Raw genomic sequence first — 17,096 nt, 5'->3', positions numbered from 1 at the left:
TAGTTCAGAGTGATCCACGTGTTTTCCCTAGGAGATTCTATCAAAAAATCTAATTTATCAATCCATATTTTCATGTTTATTTTGAATCTCAGAGATGTATCTGGGTTGGCACTTAAGTTTATGCGTGACTCAGTGTTGATTACTGTCACTGAACTGTGAAAAAGCGTACATGTAAGTTGTAATTATTGTACAGAGAATTTAGAATTAACGCAATGGAAGAACTACACGAACATTCGCAGAGCCAATCGACCTACACGTCCATGATTCTCTTCTGGGTCGATTTCTATTATGAAGGTGTTGTTTATTTGTGTGTTCCGAAGCGCTATGGGCTAACTATAAAAGAAATTATTCAGATAGTGAAGGGTGACGAAAATTTAATAGTCATGGGTGACTGGAATTCGGTAGTAGGAAAAGGGAGAGAAGGAAACGTAGTAGGTTAATATGGATTGGGGCTAAGAAACGAAAGAGGAAGCCGCATGGTAGAATTTTGCACACAGCACAACTTAATCATAGCTAACACTTGGTTCAAGAACCATAAAAGAAGGCTGTATACATGGAAGAAGCCTGGAGATACTGACAGGTTTCAGATAGATTATATAATGGTAAGACAAGAGATTTAGGAACCAGGTTTTAAATTGTAAGACATTTCCAGGGGCAGATGTGGATTCTGACCACAATCTATTGGTTATGACCTGTAGATTAAAACTGAAGAAACTGCAAAAAGGTGGGAATTTAAGGAGATGGGACCTGGATAAACTGAAAGATCCAGAGGTTGTACAGAGTTTCAGGGACAGCATAAGGGAACAATTGACAGGAATTGGGGAAAGAAATACAGTAGAAGAAGAATGGGTAGCTTTGAGGGATGAAGTAGTGAAGGCAGCAGAGGATCAAGTACCGTAGGTAAAAAGACGAGGGCTAGTAGAAATCCTTGGGTAACAAAAGAAATATTGAATTTAATTGATGAAAGGAGAAAATATAAAAATGCAGTAAATGAAGCATGCAAAAAGGAATACAAATGTCTCAAAAATGAGATCGACACGAAGTGCAAAATGGCTAAGCAGGGATGGCTAGAGGACAAATGTAAGGATGTAGAGGCTGATCTCAGTAGGAGTAAGATAGATACTGCCTACAGGAAAATTAAAGAGACCTTTGGAGAAAAGAGAACCACTTGTATGAATATCAAGAGCTCAGATGGAAACCCAGTTCTAAGCGAAGAAGGGAAAGCACAAAGGTGGAAGGAGTATCTAGAGGGTCTATACAAGGGCGATGTACTTGAGGACAATATTATGGAAATGGAACAGGATGTACATGAAGATGAAATGGGAGATACGATACTGCGTGAAGAGTTTGACAGAGCACTGAAAGACCTGAGTCAAAACAAGGACCCCGGAGTAGACAACATACCATTGGAACTACTGACAGCCTTGGGAGAGCCAGTCCTGACAAAACTCTACCATCTGGTGAGCAAGATGTATGAAACAGGCGAAATACTCTCAGACTTGAAGAAGAATATAATAATTCCAATCCCAAAGAAAGCAGGTGTTGACAGATGTGAAAATTACCAAACTATCAGTTTAATAAGTCACAGCTGGAAAATACTAACGCGAATTCTTTATAGACGAATGTAAAAACTAGTAGAAGCCGACCTCGGAGAGATCAGTTTGGATTCCATAGAAATGTTGGAACACGTGAGGCAATACTGACCCTACGACTTATCTTAGAAGCTAGATTAAGCAAGGACAAACCTACGTTTCTAGCATTGGTAGACTTAGAGAAAGTTTTTGACAATGTTGACTGGAATACTCTCTTTCAAATTCTGAAGGTGGCAGGGGTAAAATACAGGGAGCGAAAGGCTATTTACAATTTGTACAGAAACCAGATGGCAGTTATAAGAGTCGAGGGACATGAAAGGGAAGCAGTGGTTGGGAAGGGAGTGAGACAGGGTTGTAGTCTCTCCCCGATGTTATTCAATCTGTATATTGAGCAAGCAGTGAAGGAAACAAAAGAAAAGTTCGGAGTAGGCATTAAAATCCATGGAGAAGAAATAAAAACTTTGAGGTTTGCCAATGACATTGTAATTCTGTCAGAGACAGCAAAGGACTTGGAAGAACAGTTGAACGGAATGGATAGGGTCTTGAAAGAAGGATATAAGGTGAACATCAACAAAAGCAAAATGAGGATAATTGAATGTAGATGAATTAAGTCGGGTGATGCTGAGGGAATTGGATTAGGAAATGAGACACTTAAAGTAGTAAAGGAGAGCTGCATCAAACCAGTCTCAGGACTGAAGACCACAACAACAACAACAACAACATGGTCTAACTATGAAAAACCACGGTGTATAGAATGTAGCATAAAATGTGTTAGGGAAGGGCTTCGCAAACTGCTGCACATACAGAAAATTTCGAAATATAAGGGGGGGAGGGGACTTTGCCAGGTCGGCAAAATACTGCTTGATGTGGTAACTTGTTTCGAGTACAAAGATATTTGTCTTGCATTCTGCCCACGATGTTGGTGCAAAAGCAATACATGGTAACAGAAATACTGATCATTTCCAGCACCAAACGGCGACCGCCATGCCGAAAGCCACTACAAGAACCTGTCATAATGATCTTTTGTTGAGCAGGATGCCAAATTTTTTGGAGAACGGTATTTCCATCACTGACTGTCTTTTTAATTTCTCGATTTTATGGCGATTTTCAAATATGATATTTCGTGTCCATGGAAAAATTTTAATATTTCATGCCATAATGATACACAGTTCATCCAGTGGGAACCAATAAAATAATGATAAATTACCCCAAACCTATGAACTGCTGAATGAGATTTTCACTCTGCGGCGGAGTGTGCACTGATATGAAACTTCCTGGCAGATTAAAACTGTGTGCCCGACCGAGACTCGAACTCGGGACTTGCCCGCGAAAGGCAAAGGTCCCAAATTAGAGTCTCGGTCGGGCACACAGTTTTAATCTGCCAGGAAGTTTCATATCAACGCACACTCTGCTGCAGAGTGAAAATCTCACTCTGGAAACATCCCCCAGGCTGTGGCTAAGCCATGTCTCCACTGTATCCTTTCTTTCGGGAGTCCTAGTCCTGCAAGGTTTACAGGAGAGCTTCTGTAAAGTTTGGAAGGTAGGAGACGAGATACTGGCAGAAGTAAAGCTGTGAGTACCGGGCGTGAGTCGTGCTTTGGTAGCTCAGATGGTAGAGCACTTGCCCGCGAAAGTCAAAGGTCCAGAGTTCGAGTCTCGGTCGGGCACACAGTTTTAAGCTGCCAGGAAGTTTCCTATGAACTGATGTGTACACATTCACATTACAACAGTAATGAACAAAGCATAAGGCGCTATAGCGTCTTCATCTAAAGAAATGTGCTGGCTTAGAATATTTTTCTTATTCTTATCAAACAAGATGAAATCAAAGGATACCATTTAAGGAGAAGATTCCCAAGCCAGCATAATGCTTGTTCTTTTTACTAAAAAATGAACCCTCCTCACTGTTGTGTGAGGTGATGTTTTATTGTGCTAAAACTAAGAATTAGTGTTTCTTTCCTTCAGTCATTTTAACTGAAAGAGGCAACTGAAGCAAGGAGTGAGTCATGTACTATTTAGCTGCTTCTGAAGAACAGTGGTCAGACGTCCAGTCCTTGTGATGAAAGAGAGATTTTTTTTTATCTACATATTTGCTGCCCTCTGCAGATAGAGAGCCCCAAATTGTAGCGTGTAACATCGCGGTGTGTAACATCACTTTGCTGGTGTGTGACAAACAGCATACCGTAATTGAGTTTGTACTTCAAAGACTTTACTACACATGGAGCACCCCATCCTTCAGCATATAGTGCTAGATCACACATGAGCGCTGCAACAGTGGCGTGAGTTTACTGACATTGATCATCCTCCATACCATTCTGACTTGATCCCATCCAATTTTCATCTGTTCCCAAAACTTAACAAACGCCTTCAATGACTTCATCTCTGGCACGATGTATGTTTCAAGCAGCCATTCACCCGGATGTTAGCATATCCAGACATGACCATTGGTATGGAGCAACAAGAAATATCAGGTATAACTGATTTCTTTAGTAGACTGCAGCTCAGATTTCTGATCTCTGAAAAACTTATGAACATTCTGCCTATTCACTGAGATTTATAAAATTTTATTGAGGCATGTAAGAGGTAGAAGCATTTCCTTGAACAACAGAAGCAGCTTGGATCTTGTATGATGAAGAAAAGTATATGTTAAGTACCGTGTACAAACTTTGTTTTTCTTATTGCTCCAAAATCTGATACCTATATCCATTTGAGTTTCTTGACAAACTTTATTGAGTGACTCACCAAATCATATAGCACAATCGTTACAAGAACTAATGGATTTCCTCAGTCTATCTTTATAATAAGGGACAATCACATAAAGAACTGAGTGCGTAATTTTAGTTTCCTGCAGTTCCATTCTTCTGACTATTTCACTATCACTGAACATCGGTCATGAATTATCATCATACCAATGCTGCACTAATACATGGAAGGTTAACTGTGTTTGAGCACCAGTGCTGGTAGGTGTTGATTCTACACGAAGCTACCAACACTTCTGACATGTGCTGCAGTCTCCTCAGTGTTTCAGGTACCTCTCACAAGCTACAGTTTTTGATTTTGGCCTTTCACCTAGAAATTTATTCAGGTATTAAGGGGTTAAATAATTGTAGGTCACTTCCAGTTGAGTGTGTTGAGTTGTGACTCATCAGTGTCTAAATTTATAAAGTATTTCTGCATGGCTTTCTTCTTCTTTGAGAATAAAGAAGCTGACAGTACTTTGTGATTTCTGAATTTGCAGTTCATTTTCTTCATTTATGACTGGATGAGAAATTGTAAATTTTTCTGAAAAATCATGTTTCATTGTCTCACCACGTTTCATTGTCTCAGTACTAGTATGTTGCAGATGAGTTCAAAAACTATAAAGAGGAGTGGTATTTTTGTAGATTTTAACTTTGCTAATACATTTTAATCAATCGTGGTTTTTGACAGCGCATTACTTGCAGAAAATGTAACATTGCAAAGCTTTCATTTTGTGCTCTTAGAATCATTTCTAACTTCTTCCATCCAAAACTTTAAATCTGGATCAGTCAACTAATGGCTTTGAAAGTATGCTGCAATTCTGAATGCAACAGCTTGAAATTAAAAAATAGATAAAAGTAAAAAATAATGATTTGACATTTACCTAATGATATAAATGATGGTATAAATGATGCATGGAGGTAACAGGGACTTTTTATTGAAAGCACATTATACATGTGGTTCTTCTCAGAAACTGTACTTATTTGTAATACAAAGTATGAAATTAAAAACATTCCCTGATACTTTATGAAATTCCATGATAGGTCCTACTTGCATGAAATTCCCTGATAATTCCTGATCTTCCCATTTTTCCTGGATTGTTGGCACTCTGTAGAATGATCCCCATTCACAAATGTTCAAATGTGTGTGTATTCCTAAGGGACCAAACTGCTATGGTCATTGGTCCCTGGACTTGCACAGTACTTAAACTAACTTATGCTAAGAACAACACACACACCCATGCCTGAGGGAGCACTCGAACCTCTGACGGGAGGGGCCACGCATTCGAAGATATGGTGCCTCTAACCATGCAGCCACTCCGCACGGCTCCCCATTCACCTCTGCTCTGCTTATGCAGGGTGTTCAGAAATTTCTGTTACAAACTTGTAGGACTTGTAGAAGGGAATGAGTACATAATATTTTGAATACAAATGCATGTCTGGAAATGTATTATTTCCGTTCCATGACAGTTTCAATTCAGATGTTTAACTCACCCACTTCTGCTTGAGGAACTGAATTAGGCATGACCCAGTACAGTTAATAGATAACGATTCAAAAGGAAACATAATGAAGCATCCAGCTATCACTTAAGCACATGTGTTTATATTAACACTTAAACATTGTGTGTTTACATTATACAAAAACAAAAACGAACCCAGTGTACTACATATTGAACAGTACGGATGCATTACAATAGTGGTTCGATGAGACAACCACCAACATTGTTACAGACATTGTACCTATGAAGCGTGTTCTGGTACACATGCTCCATCCCACCTTTAGTGCAGCAGCCAGAACTCATGCCAGCAGATCTTCCTCTGTCTATAGTGGAGTCTCGTAAATTAATATAAATAAACATGTTTAAGTGATAAATGGATGTTTCACTATGTTTCCTTTCGAATTGGTACCTAATAATTATATTATGTCATGCCAAATTCTGTTCCTCAGGCAGAAGTGGATGAGTTAAACATCTGAACTGAAACTGTTACAGAACAGAAATGGTACATTCCTGGACATGGGATCCTGTTCACAATATTATGTGCTCACTCCCCTGTAAAATTCCTTGGAGTTTGTAACAGGAATTTCCAAACATTCTACATACTTTCCTTACCATGTCATATGCCTGTTATGCCACCAGACAGTGATGGGCAGTGATCATGTTTTTGCCCCATCAATGGACATTCACGACATTTTATCCTTTGCTTGATGTGAGGAGTGCACCTCAAATATTTTTACAAAATGTTACTCCAGTAAGAAATTCTGTGAAGCTCTTGGGAACATGGAATCCTGTCTTATATGGCTTATGTCACACCTTGCATCTTTCTTTATTACCTTTCCTGCAGCTTTCCCTGTAACACCTAACTGGACTAACAAAAAATTTCTGCTTTAGTTTCTTTATGGACAATTCAGTCTTCTCCATTTGCAACAAAATTTTCACTCTCTTTCTCATGTAAATAATTGTAGTCTTCTGAAACCACCAAGCTGGATATGATCATGTGCCTTTATTCAAGATTTTTTTTTTCCATTTCTAAGTTTGACAAGCAACATCTATAACACATATTACCAGAATTTCATTATTTATATGTTTTTCACATAAACATAAACTCTGGAAGGATGTGTATAAACATAGTTGATCGCCCACAACAGTACAACCTTCAACAATATGCCTAGGACGTATACAACTCATGTAGTTATGGCGCAATTTACAAGACATTGGCAACTGCCTGAGATAAAGAACTTCTGAGGTCCACCAGCCATGAATAATTTAATTGTGATAAACCAGTAAATTACTCTCCTATCCTAAAAACATAAACCAGGCATTTAAATGAAAACTAAATAAGTGACGATTAACAGAAGATGATGTACATCCTTAGGATTTAAGGTTAAAATTTAGTTGACATACGAGGGATGTTCAAAAAGTAAGGTGACTTTTCAAATTGCACAGGCAACGTACATTCGATTGTCAATTTTTTGTTTTGTTATGTTGGTACACATGTCCCAACATATGTTCAGTTTCACACATACAGCATACTTTGTTTGTTTTTGACAGATAGAAAGGTTAGACGTGTCTTAGTGTGATCAGCAATTTCCGATTATTATAAAAAATGGAGCAAAGAATTTGCATCAAATTTTGTGTGATAAAAGGAGTCAAGTGCTCTAAAGCACTACAAATGTTGACATGGCATACGGTGAGTCTTCTCTAAGTTAAAAAAAAAAAGTGGTACAAGCTCTTCCAAGATGCCCGAGAAGATGTCAACGACGAACCTCGCTTTGAATGCCACAGCACATCAACAACAGATGAGAACAATGAAGCTGTGAAGAAAATTGTTCTGAAAAATCATCAAATTACTGTAATAGAAGTTTCTGAGAATGTTGGCATATCAGTTGGCTCATCTCATGCAATTTTTAAGGATTTTTTTGGGCATGAGACGTGTGTCTGCAAAATTTGTTCCAAAACTTCTCAATTTTGATCAGAACCATCACATGAGCATCGTTCAGGAGCTCTTGAATGATCCTGATTTGCTCAAAAAGGCCATAACTGATGACAAAATATGGAATTATGGTATTTGATGTCAAAACCAAAGCCCAATAGTCCCAATGGAAGCATCCCATAGAGCCAAGACCAATAAAGCACACATAGTTCGATCAAATATCAAAGTTTTGCTCACTGTTTTTTTTTTCAGTTATCATTGCATAAGGCATCATGAATTTTTTCCTCAAGGTCGTACGGCCAGTAAGGAGTATTACCTTGATGCTTTTGCATCACGACAATGCAATTGCTTATTCATTGTTGCTTGTAAGAGATTTTTTGGCCAAAAACAACATGACAATCATGCCTCAGCCACTATATTCACTGTATTTGGCCCCCTGCAACTTTTTCCTGTTCCCAAAACTGAAGAGAGCTATGAAAGGACAAAGATGTTCAACATTTGAAGAAATAAAAACTGCATTGCTGGAATAGTCAAGGCTGTACCAAAAAGTGCTTATGAGAAGTGATTCATGGATTGGAAGAAGTGTTGGCACAAGAGTATTGCATCTGAGGCAAATTACTTTGAAGGGAACAACATGAATATTGATGAATAAATAAATAAGTTTTCATAAAACTATAAAGTCACCTTACATTTTGAACACGTCTCGTATCTAGTACATCTACTTACTACACTGTGTTAATCTGAGTTATACATTTCATCACCTCCAGAGCAGTCTCTGGAAGTTGTGGGTGCCTTTTTATTTATTTATTTATTTATTTATTTATTCATTCATTCATTCATTCACACACTGTATTTTTGAAGATTACACAGTGACATACTTTTTTAAATAATAATCAGTAAAGAACAACATAGCTCATATCACAGTATTGTTGCTCACAACACCAACAAACTGCTTGAATTTAACAAAGAAATTATCCTCTATGAGACTGATAAACCTCGTTGTGAACAGATGTAACACTAAGAGTAAATAAACAGCTTCACTAAAACTGATACAAAGGGCACCATTATAATATTTCATGTACACTATCCCTGGAATAAATAAATAAAGATTTTCTCAATTACTAACATTAAAAGGACAAATGCTTTAGTGAAGTGTCTGCATGTCTAAAACAAAGCAATAACTGTGTGCAATGAGATTTTTATTAATTTTTTTTAATCATCTCTCTCCTACATTTTACATGCTTAGTTCTACACAGTATTACAAACAAAAAGAAAGAGTAAAATCTGCTCTTGCAAAAGAAGAACAATCAAAGGATTTTTCAAATAATTAATAGTGATTCCATTTTCCTTCAGTATGAAAGATCAATTCACACCAGCTGTTGCTTAATTGAAACAGTAAAGGTGTATAATTACAGACTGTAACATAAAACACATTTTGTTATGTGCATTATTTTGTGTAATATGTAAGCCCTGTAGCCCTAGTCTGTATCAGGAGGCATGAAGTCTGGAAGTATTTCACGTACACGTATACGCCACACTTCAAGCCGTTCTTTACGTTTCTTTTCATCTCGCACCTTGTACCATTGCCTGAAGTAGCGGCAAAGCAGTGTTCTATAATGAAAATTAAAATCAATTATACTTAGGAATGGTATGAACAATGGTGTAACATACTACAGTTACGAACATCTAAAGAAATTTCTATATACTTTTACACAAATGCGAACAGCCATCAAATCAGAGAGTCATAAATGTATACATAATACTATTTGCATACCTATTATAATGCTCTAATGCCATTTGCATTACAGTTGCTTCATGAGCCAACTGTTCTTCTACAAAGCTCCTCCACCTTAGAAATGCCTGTCTTTTCAATATCCATACATCATAAAAATCTTCTGCTACTTGATGCTGCCTCCTGCTGTCAGCTTTAATCTAACAGAAAGACAACTGGTTATTAATTTTCTATCATTTTTACTTGATTGTTAACTTATGACATTTTATGTATGAAACTTAAGAGAAATTTATTACAAACACTTAATATGTGTAGTAACCATTTGTTTCTTGCTCCTACTCTAAATGTCTTTCTTTCTTTCATTTCACTCCTTCCCTTCTCTTTTGTTGCCAAAGTATCTATGGCTTTAAGAATGAAATAAAAATTTAAACCATTTAAGTTCATGGAGAAGGTGTTATCACAGATAATACACTAAAACAAAAAATTGCACCTCCATTTTAGAAATACTGGTTAATTTTCCTTAATTTATAAAGAAAAAGTAAAAGTAATCAAATGGGAAAGAAAGAAAAGAACTAGACTCCTAGGTGAATACAGAAACAAGAGGCACTCAGCGGATCAAAAATCAAGTATTTAATTACAAACAGGCTGGCCTCTCAGTCCTAATAATGTAATGTATAGATACAGAAGCCAAGATGCTGAACAGGATACACAGAGAAAGCTTGACTGGAAATTTAAAAAATCAAGCAGTGGTAGTGGTGGAGAGAGGACAGAAAAAGGTGGAAGGAAGTGCAAAGAAACAAGTTGAGGAATGTGAAGATATAATCAAACAAAAATATTATGTATACCAAAATGTCAATCAGGCACCTTAAGAGATGTTTTTCATTGCCATGACCTGCTTATAACAATCTGCCTCCTATTCACTCACTGTGTGTAGCCAATAAGTAACTTGAGGGGAATCACATTTTAAGTGCTGTTTGCTGCCAAAGATCATTGGCCTAAGCCTTGCACTATCACCCAGATAGATGGAATGTGTTTCCTTCCTGACACATTTGCCGACCAAGGTCTGAAATGGTAAGTTACATTTCTAGCTACATGTTCAGTACAATCAAAGTAAATGATGATAAAAATGACTCATTAACACAATGATACAATTCGTAACACTTGTTAAACCAAGTTTCCTTCTTATAATGCTCATTAAGACGCTCTATCAATCCTGACCACACAAAATGTCCACCTGCATATCACTTACAACTGACAGCAAATGTTGCCAGGTGAGACAATTCCTAGCTATTATCAACAGGAGTTCCATAATCTAGCGAAACAGAGGTGAGAGTTGAGTGTAAGGACACTATATAGTATAGCAATCCGAGTTGCTGACCACTACATAGTCACCCAAGGATAGAGGGATGGCTGTCAGGGTGCTGAGTATTGATGACCTGAGGGAATGTGTAATGCCCAGCCTCTTATGACAGCAAGCCAGAGAACGCTCTCCTAAGTTAAACAACTTTTGTTGGCAGTGCATTCCATACGACAAAATCATGCAGCACCCAAGACCGGCAATCGTGAGGATGGTGTATGCATCAACTACAACGCTGCTGGTATGTGGTGTCAACACATCCTGCTCAGCAGAGAAGCAACCAGCTGCAACTGCTGTTGGCAGTGCCGGAAATGGCTAGCCAAGTATGCCACAGCCCAGGTTGAACCCAGGCTCTCCATAGACAATGGCATATGCCGAATGAACCCGCTGGATTGGTCTTAGTACAACATCTGGGAACATCGGGATAGCTGGTGCTAGTAGGCCCATGGGTGTACGTAGTAGCAGTTGCGACTGTGGAAGACTCGTTTGGTTTGGAGACTGAATCACTGCTGAGACTGGAGTCAGTCAGGGCCAAAGATGAAGAAAAACACAGAGCTCGTGGTAGACAGAAGCTTGAAATGTAGCACAAACTTCAATGCAAGATGCTAAGATGCTTTTAATACATTCCACAATGAAACTCTGTCTCAAAATCTGGCATAAAATGCAAACAGATTCTGGTTGTATGTAAAACAAGCCTGCAAAAAGACACAATCAATACCCTCACTGTGAAGTAACAATGGTGTTGTGCCACTAAAGCAGAGTTACTAAACATGGCTTTCCAAAATTCCTTCACCAAAGAAGACAAAGTAAATATTTCAGAATTTGAACCAAGAACAACTACCAAAACGAGTAATTAAGAAGTGGGTATCCTCAGCGCAGCAAAGCAATTTAAATAACTTGACAAAGGCAAGGCCTCCAGTCCTTTTTGTATACCACTCAGGATCCTCTCAGAGTATGCTGATACCATAGGTCCATATTTAACAATCATACACACTCAATCGCTCGTTGAAAGGTACATACCTAAAGGCTGGAAAGTTGCACAAGTCACATCAATATCCAAGAAAGAAATAAGGAGTAATATGCTGACTTACAAACCTATATCACTAATGATGATTTGCAGTAGGTTTTTGGAGCATATACTGTGTTATTGAGTTCTCCTGAAGAAAAGGATTTATTGACAAGCAACCAACATGCCTTCACAAAATATCATTTTTGCAAAACACAACTAGCTCTTTATTCTCAAGAAGTAATGACTGCTATTAACAAGCGATCTCAAGTTGATGTCATATTTTTACATTTCCATAAGGCTTCTGACAACATAACTCACTAGCAACTTCTAATAAAATTGCATGCCTATGGACTACTGTCTCGGTTGTGCAACTGGATTCATGATTTCCCATCACGGAGGCCATAGTTCATTGTAACTGATGGAAAGTCATCAAGTATAACAGAAGTAATATCTCGAATTCCCCAAGGATGTGTTATAGGCCCTCACTGTTCCTGTTCTACATAAATGATTTAGAAGACAATGTGAACACCACTCTGAGATTGGTTGTAGATGATGCTGTCATTTACCATCTTATAAAATCATCAGATGATAAAACAAATTGCAAAATGATTTAGGCAACATATATGTATGGTGTGAAAAGTGGCAACTGACTCTAAATAATGGAAAGTGTGGAGTGATCCACATGAGTACCAAAAGGAACCCAATAAATTTTGACTACACAATAAATCACACAAATCCAAAGGTTATAAATTCAACTGATTACATAGGGATTATAATTATGAGTAATTTACATTGGAATGAACATGTAGATTATGTTGTGGGGAAAGAAAACCAAAGACTGTGATTTACTGGCAGAACACTGAGGAAATCACAACAGGTCTATCTAGAGAGACTGTCTACACTATGCTTGCATGTCCTCTTCTGGAATATAGGTGTGTGATCCAAATCAGATAGGATCAATGGAGAACATTGAAAAAGTTCAAGGAGGGGCACCTAGTTTTGTACATCAGGAAACAGGAGAGAGCAGCATGGAAATATGTGAAATGGAGTGGCAATCATCAAAACAAAGGTGTTTTTCATGATGGCAGGGTCTTTTCATGAAATTTCAATCACCAAATTCCTCCTCAGAATGTGAAATTATTTTGTTGATACACATCTACATAGGAAGGAAAGATCACCACAATAAAATAAGAGAAATCAGAGCTCACGCAGAAAGATTTAAGTGTTCGTTTTTCCCACTCACTATTCAAGAAGGGAATGGTAGAGAAATCTACGTCTACATTGATACTCTGCAAATCACATTTAAGTGCCTGGCAGAAGGTTCATCGAACCACCTTCACAATTCTCTATTATTCCAATCTTGTATAGTGTGTGGAAAGAACAAACACCTATATCTTTCTGTAACAGCTCTGATTTCCATTATTTTATCGTGGTGATCATTTCTCCCTATGTAGGTCACTATCAACACAATATTTTTTAATTCGGAGGAGAAAGTTGGTGATTGGAATTTCAAGAGAATATCCCCTCCCAATGAATAATGCCTTTCTTTTAATGATACCCAGCCCAAATCCTGTATCATTTCAGTGACACTATCTTCCATATTTCATGATAATACAAAACATGCTGCCCTTCTTTGAACTTTTTTGATGTACTCAGTGTAGCAGCCTCCTTAGTAGATCTGTTACATTTCCTAGGCGTCCTGCCAATAAAACACAGTCTTTGGTTAGCCTTCCCCACAACATTTTCTATGTGTTCCTTCCAATTTAAGTTGTTCGTAATTGTAATTCCTAGGTATTTAGTTGAATTTACGGGCTTTATATCTGACTGATTTATCATGTAACTGAAGTTCAATGGATTCCTTTTAGCACTCATGTGGATGACCTAATACTTTTCGTTATTTTGTGTCAACTGCCAATTTTTGCACCATTCAGATATCTTTTCTAAATCGTTTTGCAATTTGTCTGATCTTCTGATGACTTTATTAGTCAATAAACACCCGCGTCATCTGCAAACAACCTAAGATGGCTGCTCATATTGTCTCCCAAATCATTTATATAGATAAGGAACAGCAAAGGGCCTATAACACTACCTTGGGGAACGCCAGAAATCACTTCTGTTTTACTCGATGACTTTCCATCAATTACTACGCACTGTGACCTCTCTGACAGGAAGTCACAAACCCAGTCACATAACTGAGACGAGAGAAATAGCTTGAAGGTGGTTCAATGAACCCTCTGCCAGGCCCTTAAAAGTGAATTGCAGAGTAATTATGTAGATGTAGATGTAGACATGTCAGAAGCCCAGTACAATGTCAGGACAGGACAGGTCTAACATCAGGATGAGGACTGTGGAGGCTGGTGGTGGGAATGGAGGCTACATCAGTGCTAATGCTGGAGCTGTAGACAGGACTGAAGTTCAAGCACAGCACAGTGGCAGTGGCAGACATATTAGAAATCCAGCATGACATCAGGACAGGACAGATCTAATGTCAAGTAACAAGAGACAAGTCCTCAGTGCAAGTGGTCTCCCACTTGGCTGGAGGCCCAGATATACTCATCTAGTAAGCCTTGTTGTGATAAAAGGCCCCAATTGTTGTAGTGTATGCCTGGAATGTATTGCCCCAAGCATTGTTCTGTAACTGTCATTGCCCACTCAAGCAGATGCTGCAACAATTACTCCCCACTTGGGGAGAATTCAGTCTTATGAATTCTAGTCTGCTACCAAATCTGTAAACGTATTACAATTACATGATGCTATAGCATATACAACTCTATTTTCCCACACATATTAGGCACAGTTTTCCTCTTTTCATATTAAGTCATGACACATGGTATAATGTATTAGTCTTCAACCTGCCTATTTAGCAGGAGAGAAGAGTAGGGATCTGAAAGGCAGCCTGCAACATTATGAAACTCTTATACTTAACCTGAACTATTCACAAAAGTAAAGTAATCCATGGTAGAGACACTCACATTGTAATGCCCATAAGAGCCAGAGAACTATCACTTAAACCCTAAACTTTACTGATAATTATGAGAGACCTATCCAGTCTATTGTGCTTTATGAGCCCTGCAATCTCTTGACCACAGTCTGTAACCACAGGTGCTGTCCGCAGCTATAACCTGTGTTTCTGAATATTACTCAAAAATACTCCATGTTTCTTCAACCTGTGTTTCTTAATATTACTCAAAAATACTCGATGTTTCTTCTTAGTCGTAGCTCCCTAATACATGAATGTCCTTGCACCATGCATCACACTGGTTCAGACAACTATCCTAGGTGGATTTTCTGCTATTATGCCAACCATACTCAAGGGACCTGGAGCAGTTTAACAGTGACATGAAGATTAATAATCATCTTGCATCTACAGATCCTAGCACCTAGTTACACTGCTTTGAGCCAGTGTGATACGATACAAAGATAAAAAAACTCAAACCATAAAATGATACCGTTGCAATGCTGAGCTATATTTCACTTTGTCAGTGCTATATCACAGTTTGGAGCTATCTTACTATATACAGAGTAGGCATGTGGCACAGAAAGGAAAAAGGAACAAAAAGCTGTGTACACAACTCAAGACACTCTTGAACATTAGACCATGTTTCTACTTGCATCAACCCTTTGGAAAACTCCTAATCTACATATCAGCGCTATTCACAACAAACCATGCCTACAATTGTCTACTATCTACACTGATTAATACTTCTCTAGCACCCATGGCCTTCCTCATTGAAACTATGCACTCTCCCTACACTGCTTAGTGAAATGCTCTTTCCTTCTGCATACCCAACACACCACAACATGTGATTTAGTACAGGGTTATATTGTGCACACAAAACTGGCCCCTCAGGCCCTTCCCACATACCAAAGCTAAGTCTATGCCAGTTGTAATAAGGAATGGGACAGTGGGACAAGGACAAATGCAAGGAACAACATTGTAGCATCACAACGTAGTTTTAAGTGAAACTTCTAGGAATTTGTAACTAAGCTGCAGTAGAGCATTGTATTAACTATCAATGGCCAGTGAGTGCAGTGTGGTAACATGTAGGTTGTATCAACACATACACAAAAGGATTGTGAGATAAGGTAGCCACACTCAGTAAAACCTGCACTGTGCAGCAGTAATAGCCAGAGTGGGCAGGATGGTGTCACCAGATCAGGGCCAAGAACCATGTTGTGAGCCATGTGACCAAATACCTTGATGAACTTGTGGATAGTATGCCACAATGAATACAGGCATGCATCAATGCAAGAGGACGTGCTACTGGGTACTAGAAGTGCTGGTGTGTACAACAATCTGGACCGCCACCTCTGAAGGTCTTGCTGTATGGTGGTACAACATGCAATGTGTGGTTTTCATGAGCAATAAAAAGGGTGGGAATGACCTTTCTGTTGATCTCTATTCCAATTTTCTTTACAGGTTTCGGAACTCTCAGAACCGAGGTGATGCAAAACTTTTTTTGATGTGTGTATTTTCAGTCAGGAGTTTTATTTTATTTTTAGTAATTTAATTACTTAGGATTCTTCATATAAAAGGATTTAGAGAAATAGTAATTAGGAAAAACATAGTATGATAGGACAGCTCTCTATATTTTTATCTCCACTATGAATTTACTTTAACAAAAGTATTCTCAGCCTTCAAGATGCATCAATGGTTAAATTTCTACAAACTATTGGTTGATTGATGATGATGATGGTGATGAGTCCCATACTTCTTTTCAGAGCGTAGGGGAGCGACGCGGGAGACCTGCGTCGCCTTACTAGGAAAAGGTCCTAGAGGAGGTGGTTTCCCACTGCCTTCCTCCGACCGTAATGGGGATGAATGATGACGATGAAGATGACACAACAACACCCAGTCATCTCGAGGCAGGAAAAAATCTCTGACCCCACCGGGAATCAAACCCAGGACCTCATGCTCGGGAAGCGAGAACGCTACCGCGAGACCACGAGCTGCAGATTGGTTGATTACTGTTCACTCATTGTCAGCTGGAGCACACAGATGAAAGCACAAGAAAATGAAGCCACTTAATACCTCTGGAATCCCACAAAGATTTTATTATTTAATTAATATTGCCAAAAGACCATGGACTCAAATATAGTCACATTCCAGGATCTTTCTCAACACAGTTCATTACAACGTGTCTAACATAAATTAGAGTAATCAGTATACTTAGAGTACATCTAATCTTTTGCTGTTTTCTGAGATGGGTTTTTATAGTGAAGGTGATGGTGTGTGTGT

At 38.4% G+C, this 17,096-nt stretch overlaps 1 protein-coding gene across 2 annotated transcripts in view; it reads right to left on the bottom strand.

The window, feature by feature from the left end:
- Positions 1–9,036: 9,036 nt before the first annotated feature.
- Positions 9,037–17,096, bottom strand: part of LOC124619634 — a 216,078-nt gene continuing 208,018 nt past the window's right edge. Inside the window, exons 10-11 of one of the 2 annotated variants that reach the window (XM_047146147.1) lie at positions 9,534–9,691; positions 9,037–9,370 (exon numbers count right to left, since the gene is read on the bottom strand). In XM_047146147.1, the coding sequence (XP_047002103.1) occupies positions 9,238–9,370; positions 9,534–9,691 (291 nt within the window). In that variant the 3' untranslated portion in view covers positions 9,037–9,237. The remainder of the gene's footprint in view (positions 9,371–9,533; positions 9,692–17,096) is intronic. The other variant, XM_047146148.1, reaches the window with a different exon arrangement.

Source organism: Schistocerca americana, chromosome 6, assembly GCF_021461395.2.
Source record: "Schistocerca americana isolate TAMUIC-IGC-003095 chromosome 6, iqSchAmer2.1, whole genome shotgun sequence".
Taxonomy (NCBI): Eukaryota; Metazoa; Arthropoda; class Insecta; order Orthoptera; family Acrididae; genus Schistocerca; species Schistocerca americana.
This window is presented reverse-complemented; position numbering and strand designations above follow the sequence as displayed.